The 9,692-nt window shown below is 36.8% G+C and overlaps 1 protein-coding gene across 1 annotated transcript in view; it reads right to left on the bottom strand.

Annotated features, from left to right (window-relative positions):
• Positions 1–6: 6 nt before the first annotated feature.
• Positions 7–9,692, bottom strand: part of LOC140323361 (uncharacterized) — an 11,030-nt gene continuing 1,344 nt past the window's right edge. Inside the window, exons 2-3 of the mRNA XM_072400361.1 lie at positions 3,606–4,615; positions 7–837 (exon numbers count right to left, since the gene is read on the bottom strand). Of these exons, the coding sequence (XP_072256462.1) occupies positions 268–837; positions 3,606–4,370 (1,335 nt within the window). The 5' untranslated portion in view covers positions 4,371–4,615 and the 3' untranslated portion in view covers positions 7–267. The remainder of the gene's footprint in view (positions 838–3,605; positions 4,616–9,692) is intronic.

Below are 9,692 nucleotides of genomic sequence, written 5' to 3' on the forward strand. Positions count from 1 at the left end.
CAGTCAAAGTCCAGAACTCAATCTGATTGAAATGCTGTGGTGGGAGCTGTGCTTAAAGAATGCCCACAAATCTTAATTGGCTACTGCTGTGGTCTTCATCAAGTTGGTCTTTAACCTGATCTTCTTCTTATTGAATTTATTAAGTAAAATAAACTTACTCATTGGATGTTTTAGGCTAAATCAAGTTGTCATCAGATGGAATGTTGTGTGATCAACCAGTGCTGGGTAATAAAACAATGTAAAATTGAACGTAGGACCTAGTTACATTTATTTTTTGGCAAGTATATTCTGCACCACTTCATAACACTCTCTCATATGTTTTTGAAGCCTCTGAATGGTCTCGTCTTGGGTTGTTTCATCTTGATGACGTACAAATGATGGTTGACCAGGCCTCTCCTTGATGTTGGGTGGTTGAGATTTGATAAACCATCCTTCATCCTGGTCAGACTCAAAACCTTCTGAGGTATCTGTAGAAATGGTAACTGCTGAGAAAGGTGAGCTGGATCTAGAGTCAGTACATTCTTTATAAATATCAGTTGGAGGAGAAATTTGAGGTTCTATATATAACAATGGATTGGATGGAGACATTGCTGCTTTTTCTGCCTTCTTTTTAGACGCTGATGTTTGAATTGGACTGCAGGAGAAACCTGGAAATTCTTCAAGAACCCCAGGAGAAACTTCTAAAGAAGCTTCAGGCTCCATAATAGAAAAGGTGGGTGTTTCAGTTTCAGTTCTTTTGTGATTTGTATTTGACCCTCCAGGGTTAGGTCTCTTTTTTACAGATTTTACATCCTCAAAGTCCATTTTTCTTTTGATTTGTCTCATCACCAAAGGAAGCTAATGTAAAAAAACACCTTTGTTATAGCCTATTAAGTTTGTAAATTATTAAACAATTTTGAGAATGTTGCATATATTGTGCATATATATGTGCAGCATTAGGAGTTTACACCAAGTGGAACAGGGCCCCTATATGTAGCCTAAGTAAATACATCTTTGAGTAGAGTTTTTCAATATGAAAGTGACCTAAAGAACCACTTTTAACATATTCCACTAATTAAAAATAAAACAACTGTAACTTTATAAAATCAAACTAACGAACAAACTTAAAAAAACACATAACTTCCATTCAATAGGAATAAGACAACTGCAACTTTATTAAATCCAACCAACAAAGGCCAAAAGACAACTAAGGTCTCCTAGTTCCCATACATACAATGCTATGTTGTTGGATTTTCTATTTTATTTTTAAAATTTTAAAATTGCTATCTCAGTGTTTGGTATTCTCAAAATAAACAAAATCCACAATAGACTTCATAGGGACGTACTTCTAGTCAGCTCAGATGATTGCTGGATGCATTTGGAGAAGGTTTAGGTCCAATGAGTTTACTGTTTATGCCAAAGTCCCTAAGGTAATCAATGATTCATGTTATCAGGACAAGGGGGAAAGAGTGCCAACAGATCAAAAAGAAAAACAAATTTATTGTAGGCAATCTACATAGGTACAGTTTTAACAATTCATATAACTAACAAAACAAGTTCAGTTGAGTACACACAACGGGCCTGATTTATTTAAGCTCACAACGACTGGTGAGGATACACTTTTGTCAGTGAACCTGGGTAATCCAAAAACCTGTAATCTGGTCAATGATTGAAAAAGAAATCCATTCCTGGTTTGCTGAATCACCCAGGTATATTGATGAAAGTGTATCGTCTCCAGCCTTGGAGAGCTTTAATAAATCAGGCCAAGTATATCAAAAGATAATCAGTTCTACGTGTCTATGCACCATGTAGGCCCAATGCATTTCGCAGTAAGGAAGTTCTGTTTTTCGGGGAGGTGGGTAACAAAAAAAAGCATTTTGTTACATTTTTTTCCCTAATACATAATACTTCCTAAGTAGTGTCTGCCCCGTAAGAGCTATCTATATTAATTTCCCTTTAATCTTTCAACTCAGCGCTGTCACACTACCACTTACTATCTTCTGGACAACAGTGAACCTATTGGGGTAAGATTTTATTGCACAGCACTGCAAATTATGTTGGTGCTCTATAAATCCTGTTTAATATTAATAATAATTGTTTTATGTGATTTTTATTTCATTTATTTTTTTACTTTTTGATGTTTTCAGTAGCAGATGGTAATTGATATATATATTTTACACATTTGGACACACACCTCCCCTGAAGAAGCAGAACTTTCTGTGAAACGCATTGGAATTACATGGTACATAGACTCGTAAAACTGATTACCCCCCGATATATCCTATTATGTGTAATCACCAGTGAATTTGCTTGGTGAACTGTATGAATTGTTAAAACTGTAGATTGCCTACAATACATTGTTTCTTCTTTTTGCCCTGTTGTCCCAAACCCCTCTTGCCTATTTGTTCTGATAACATTATAGATTTCTGGGTACATTTTGAATGCACAGAAAATACTCAGCTATTAACACTGATAAGCAGTAAATGTTATAAATAAATGTAAGACATTTTGATCCAATGAATATCTGATTGCCTTTGTGGGTCAGGAAAGATTTGTTCTCCCTGTTGGAGCAAATTGGGGAATATAGCATTTTTTCCATCCTGTGTATCATATCTGGGTTTAGGGTCCTGTAAATGCACTCATATTATATTAATATTTTTATTAATATTTTATTAATCTACCTCTTGAATGCAATATACTTTTTTATTCTAACTATGTGCATGAGGAGGAGGAAAGATAGGAGTTTTTGAGGGCTGATTAGGGCTAACTAAGGGGTTATATAGGAATGCATTTATTTAATAAAAGTTTTTCTTTAATGATCTCCTATTCAGCTCAAATGACATATGAAATTAATGTAATACAATTAAACAACACATGGATTTATTTGCTCAATGACATTTGCAGATTATTGGCTTCTCAGGCAATGCTCATAATATCAATCCATATTGTAATGGGTTCCTTCAGGTGTTTGAAAACTACTGTCCTATATCTATGTTGCTAAAGCTTAAGTGAAGTCTCGCAAACAATTTGAATTTAGTGTAGTAAAAACAGAAAGTGCATAAACCATAATAAACCACTTTATGGACTTTCAAGGCAGACATTTTACATAAAAATAATAAAAACATAAAATTTTATATATTATAAAAAATTGTAGATATGTTTACTGTAACAAGAACAATAATTGCACAGAATGTGTGACGCATTTCGCGTCTTTCATGGTGGCTATCGGCACCTCTTGGTCTGATCCCCCTTGGATTCGCAGTAATAGTTGTGGCTATCTTTGGTTTTATTATTTGGTAGATTTGATCCTAAACATGATACCTCTCATCAGTCCGTGGGAAGCTTTTGTTGCAAAATTCATTGAACACTCTGTGAGATTTAATGTGAAATATATGTACTTGTTACAGTGCAGATATATCTCCGCCTTTTTAAAAAATATAATAAATTATGTTTTTAATATGTAATGTGTAATATATATTGCAATCAGTCCGTACAAAGTGTTTTATTATGGTTTAGGCACAAATTGGCCACATGGCACTCTGGCATACATATTGGCATATATATTGATCCCTGTTTTATTAAAACAAAAAACAGAAAATGGTTAATTAGGACTCCTAAAATTTTACCTGATTTTCCTGCAGACTTCGGCCTTGTGATGGATTTAGTGCTGGTGTCTTGGAGAACTGGATTTCATTGTGAGTTTGTTCTGTTACCTTTCGTTGTGTATGATGGGGCCGGGTTATGTTTGGCATTTTGTTTTTAAGGAGATCGTTTCTGCTCATTGTATCGCATTTATCTTTCGTTACTCCAATGGTGGAGGGAAGTGTGTCCATGATTCCATTTAAATCTTTTTGGTAAGGTTCTCCTGTGGCTTTTTGCGCTGGCAAGAGGTACATTGTGTTTTTGTATTTATACAAAGCCCTGACTTTAATATCCACCACTCTTTGGGTGTTTTCAGTTTTACCCGTCACATTTTCATTATGACTTACAGTTGTCTTGTCTTTGCCCATCTGTGATAGTTGTAAAATTGTTGAAGCAATGGCTTTGGAGGATCTTATAGGGACAAAGCAATCCTCAGCGTCATCGGCATGGCCGGTCATAATCTTTTTTGGTGTCGGAGCAAAATGGTTTCCCTCAGAGAACATCTGCTTTGTAGACTCTTTGGTGAATGTGCTCAGCTTGTGGTTTCTGTGCATTGTGCTTTTGGTTACAGGCGAAACAAAGATGACGTGAGGGGCGTTGTTACTATCGATGTAACTATCCATCTGGTGAAACTTCTGCACAATGTGAAGAGGCAAGGACCTAAATGGTATGGCTTTCACTTCTGCATTTGATGGTATATGAAGATAGTCACGGTGGGGAAACTTTTGGGGCCACATGTTTACAAACATTGGAGATACTGAATTTCAATGTTCCAAACTGAACTGCTTATAGGAATGTTGTGAACATTTTACTTAGTCTGTAGCCTTGCCAATGCTCTTATATTCACATCACAGACTGGAGTCCTTCTTGTAAGAATTTATGAGAAGCAAGGGACTGCTCACTGTTGACACCAGAAGTTGCCAATATTAAATTGAACATGGATTTGGATTTTTTTCTCTAAGTCGGACTTTAGCAAAGCATTATGTAAACCTGTCTGTAAAAAATGGAGAAAACAAAATAACTGATAAAGGGAAACTAAGTATCTTATGAAAGATCCTCATAGTTAAAGCCCCCCACCCCCTGATTAGAAAACATTTTAATGCTAAAAAAATAAAAGTAAAAAAACAAAAATAAGTTTCCAAGCAGGACTAAATCCAGGTCGATTCACCTGTTCCAGTGATGGGTGTCACCATCTTTCTTCTTTTCTTACTTTTCTGGACGATCTTTATTCATCTTTATTGTCACACTTACCTCTTCCTTGCTAAAGTGCAGGTACCTCTCTACAGCGCATGTGGGCAATTCTGACCCAGGGAGCTCCTGCTCCTCCATGACTTATCAGTATCGCCCATCCTGCTGGTCAATCAGGCAATAGCCTCTTAATCATCCTTGGCTATTTACCTGGCTCAGACACAGCACTCAGCGTTCGTGCAACGTGTCTCCACTAGTGCAGAGTCCCTAGCTCTCTGAAACATTTTCTTTACACCTGCTGTTTAATTCAGTGCCTTTTCCTGCCCAGCTCCTGTTAACCCCTTGTTGCCCAGTCTGTTTCCCTGCCTGTTCCCTTGTGCTATTCCAGTTTTCCTTTGTGTCTGCAGTGATTCTTGTGTCTCCCATGTCACTCCTGCCTCCTGTCGTTTCCTGTGTCACCAGGGTTTGATTTCTGGATTTCTGGTTCTTGACCCCTGGCTTGTTCCTGACCTTTCTTGCTTGTTGCCTGCTTCGACGCCGGCCTTCCTTGACAATGTTTTTGCCTAGTGATTTGGTACCGTCTATCATCCTGCCCACCCTGGTGTGCCTAAGGACCGCAACCTGGCAGCAACCAGTAGCACAACATCCTCACCACTAAAGGCTCCATAGAACACCCGGCTGCTGCTGAATTTCTGCCTAATGCCTGCAGCTACAAGTCAGTGAGGGCTTGCTTCTGCCCATTAGGAAAGTTATGAATGTTCATAGTCTGGTCACTGGATTACTTGAAGTCCAACACCAGTAAAAACTTTTTTTCATTAATTTTGGATAGAATAGAGCAAGATTAGAGCTTCAAGCTAAATTTTAATCTCTGTTTCTATTCACCATCTGAACTTATAAGCATCTCCTATAGTATCTGTGCAGTCTCTGAAGTCCTTTACAACAGTGTATGTATTAAGTAGTATTTGTGACCCATTGGTGATATCAGGGGCTGCATATGAGGCCCCTTACACCTTTTAAGTTTACAATTATTGGCCTAATCTGTCTACTTCAGCAGTGATCTACAGAGATGGGTGTGTTTAACCAAAAGCTTATTAAACTGAAAACTAATACATTTTTAACTCTTTCTCTCCAAAAAGCTACTGTATATACTCAGGTATAAGCCAACATTTTTTCTCTTATGCTATTAGAAGAAAATCTTGGTTTATAATTGGGTCCATCCTTGTCACAGTGTGAATCCCACATCAGTAATAACTAGCTCTAGGGTTTGACAGATCATAGCCATTGAAGACAAGTGAAATTATTAAGGAGTTTGTTACACAGTTTACAAGAGGACATAGCGCCATATAGTGTTGACCAAAATATTACGCAGAAATATTAAAAAATTATAAAAGAAATTTTAAAACAATTTTTTTGAAAACAACAATTTTACAGTTTAACAATTACTAAGTCAAAATGTGGAGCATTATGTAAAAAACTAAGTTCACCATTACCACTTCCATAGGAATGAGGAGGGTAAGTATCAGCCAGGTTCTGCTCATCAAATGTATTGTTTATTGATTATCAGCCAGTGTGACCCCTTCATAAAAGCAGAAGTTTAGTCAGTCTAAAGCATTCAGGTGTGTGTTACCACAATGCCAAGGGGGAAAGACATCCACAATGAGAAGCAATTGTTGCTGACCATCAATCTGGGGAGGATTATTATTATTATATAGGCAATTTTCAAAACAATTTGAAGTCCATCATTCTACACAAAATTGTTTACAAATGGAAAACAATGCAGACGGTTGTCAATAATCCCAGGAGTTGACTTCCCAGCAAAGTCAATCAAAGGTCAGACCGTGCAATCCTCAGAGAAATTACCAAACCCCCAAGAACTCCATCTTAGACTCTACACATCTCAGTCAGCATGTTACATGTTACAGTTCATGACATGACAATTAGAAAAAGCCTAAACACGTATGGCTTGTATGGAAGGGTTGCCAGGAGAAAACGTCTTCTCTCTGAAAACCACATGGTGGCATGACTTAGGATCTGAACAAACCACAAAACTTCTGAAACAATGTCCTCTGGACAGATGACACCAAAGTGGGGATGTTTGGATGTATTACAGGGAAAAGTCTTGGATGGGCATTATGTGGGACTGCGGTTTCTCAGGTTTTATTACTGAAGAGAGATTGATTTGCAAGGAATTTCTGTCCGGGGGCTGGATTTTCTGGGAATCTGCAAGAGTAGATTGGGGCAGATTCACAATTCCGAGGTACACAAGCCTATATAGCACATCTGGAGCTAAGCAGCAGGGGCTGTGTGAACCAGTTCATCCAGTTGTATCTGTTGAAGGTGAAGTGCGGGTTTGGAAGCCAGATCCAACAATATGGACTATTATGGACTATTACCTTTGATTTGAAAGACTCTTGTGATGCTGACACCACCAGGGAAGCTTTTGTTGGTTTGCCACCTCTGTTTAATAACTATGGTCAGGAGCCCTATTGAAAACCTTTTGCTTGGAGGTACCCCATTGCCAGCCTGCCGTTTTAAGTTTATCCTCCGCAGTATATTTAAAAAAAATAGAAGTTTTACTAAATAAATCCATAAAAACAATTTTATTAGTGCTAATGAACTCCTTCTTTTTGCTGCTTTGTTGAGCTAGATTTTAGTTTCTAGTTTTTTTTTTTTTTTTTACATTATTTGCATTCGCACTATTTTTACATTTCCATTTCTTACTTTGACCTTTTGTATTATAGGCAATAATGAAAAGCCAAATAAACAACTGAATATTCATTGTATGAAACCTTCCTCATACTTATTACCTTATTCATCAGTGAATAAATCTTGAGGTCTAATTATAAATCAGTGAATCTGAAAGTCTGAATTTGATGGGAATCATCCAGGTACATGTGTTTTCAACGAATTGATTCTCCAGAGAATGGGTAATGGCAGAATCTCGGCTTTTATAAATAGAACCCTTGAAGATGTTACTATTATAAAAACTTTGTTTATCCTCCACTTGAATAAGATTGAAGTTTTTGGTTTAGTACATGAAAGGTTATCAAGATACATTTCAATTATCATTGATTATACATTCATGTGAAAAAATGCAAAGTAGTGCACCCAAATAATATATATTAGTTTAACCTCTAAGGGTGGTGCTGAGCCTTGACTATATAAACTAATAAAGGCCAAACATACGAGAAGAAAGGAAGAAAAGAGGAAGGAAGGCTTTTTTTAGGCACCAATGTAATACCCTAACTAATTTCAGATAAAAAATGCACTTTATAAAATTCAAGATATCGATTAAAAGGGTCAACAATAACGTAGTTACATGATTCCCATACATAAAAACAAATACTTAGCGGTTGTTTGTTTTTTAGAGAGCCCTACACGAAATATACCTAAATAATAATAATAGTAATAATAATAATAAACCCAATAAATGTCTTCCCTACCTTTTAACTTTTGTTGGGTTTATTATTATTATTATTTTTTAGGTATATTTTGTCCCTCTTGACCTTTTGAGTATCATCAATTTATACTTTTACCAGCTCTAGCTAATCCATACTGAACTGTTAATCCTGTTTTCCTTCCTTTTGTTTTCATACCTCTCACTGGTCATGTTTACTAGTTTTTTTGAGAATTATTATTTCCTTGACAGATTACAGAGGCAACTCCTTTTCTATCATTACCATTAAATCTGCTAGTGCTGAAGGTTGTTTCCTAGATGTAAGTACTACCATTTAAATTTGTTATCATTTATAATCCTTTCCTCTTTTTCTCCATTCATTTTGGATTCCAAGAATACTATTTATGTATTATCATTTGCACTGGGAAACCTTTGCTGCTTATATCCTTATGATGCTATCTATATCAATTATCCTTTTTTACCCTTATAATAAATAATGTATGAAGATTGCATTTATTATGCATATGACTATTATGTATTGTTTATCAATCAGTGTTGAAGCATGTATTTTTTATTGGACTCTATTTTAATGCTGTATTGTCCTTATAGTCCTGAGAGTTGTCGTTTACTATATAAAAAAATCCCCTGATGAACCCCTTTGTGGGCAAAACGTGTTGGATATAAAACACATTACAACATCTCTTCTTCCTAAATTTATCAACGAGTGGGACTCTCTAAATAACAAACAACTGCTAAGTATTTGTTTATATGGGAATCATGTAACTATGTTATTGTTGACCCTTTTAATCAATATCTTAAAATTATTAAAGTGCATTTTTATCTGAAATTAGTTAAGGTATCACATTGGTGCCTATAAAGAGCCTCCCTTCCTCTTTTCTTCCTTTCTTCTCACATTATTTTTATTTTTAGAAAAATACCCTGACTTCCTATACACTTGAGAAAGCAGCATTATTAACTGCGAAACGCGTCAAGTTAGGGTAAGTTCATGTGGAGCCAATTTGTCGTACATTCTGGTATTTTTCTGAGGTTGTGCTTGATATAGTCAATTTTTAACTACCGTGTTTCCCCGATGATAAGCCATCCCCATCAAATAAGGCACCCCCCCCGATTTTGCCCCAGACAATAAAATAAAGCACCCCCCGCAAATAAGACACCCCCCTATACCTGCGCATGAAAGAATCTCCCATTCGGGTGGTACGGTGGGTAACTGTGTGCCTCTGTGTGACTCCTCGGTGCTGGCTGCAGTGCAGAGCGAAACAGAAAGTAACTTCAAAGGCCGCGCACGTGCCTGCGACTCTGTGCCAAGAAGGACAAGCAAGCTGCTGATCCCTGCCCTAACGGAGTCTGTTACCCGGCCGTACGATAAAAAAGTCAGTGAACAGAAGGGGACAATGAATGGCACAGAGTGATCAGAAGGGGTCAATGAATGGCACAGAGTGATCAGAAGGGGACAATGAATGGCACA

This window comes from Pyxicephalus adspersus, chromosome 1 (assembly GCF_032062135.1).
Source record: "Pyxicephalus adspersus chromosome 1, UCB_Pads_2.0, whole genome shotgun sequence".
NCBI lineage: Eukaryota > Metazoa > Chordata > Amphibia > Anura > Pyxicephalidae > Pyxicephalus > Pyxicephalus adspersus.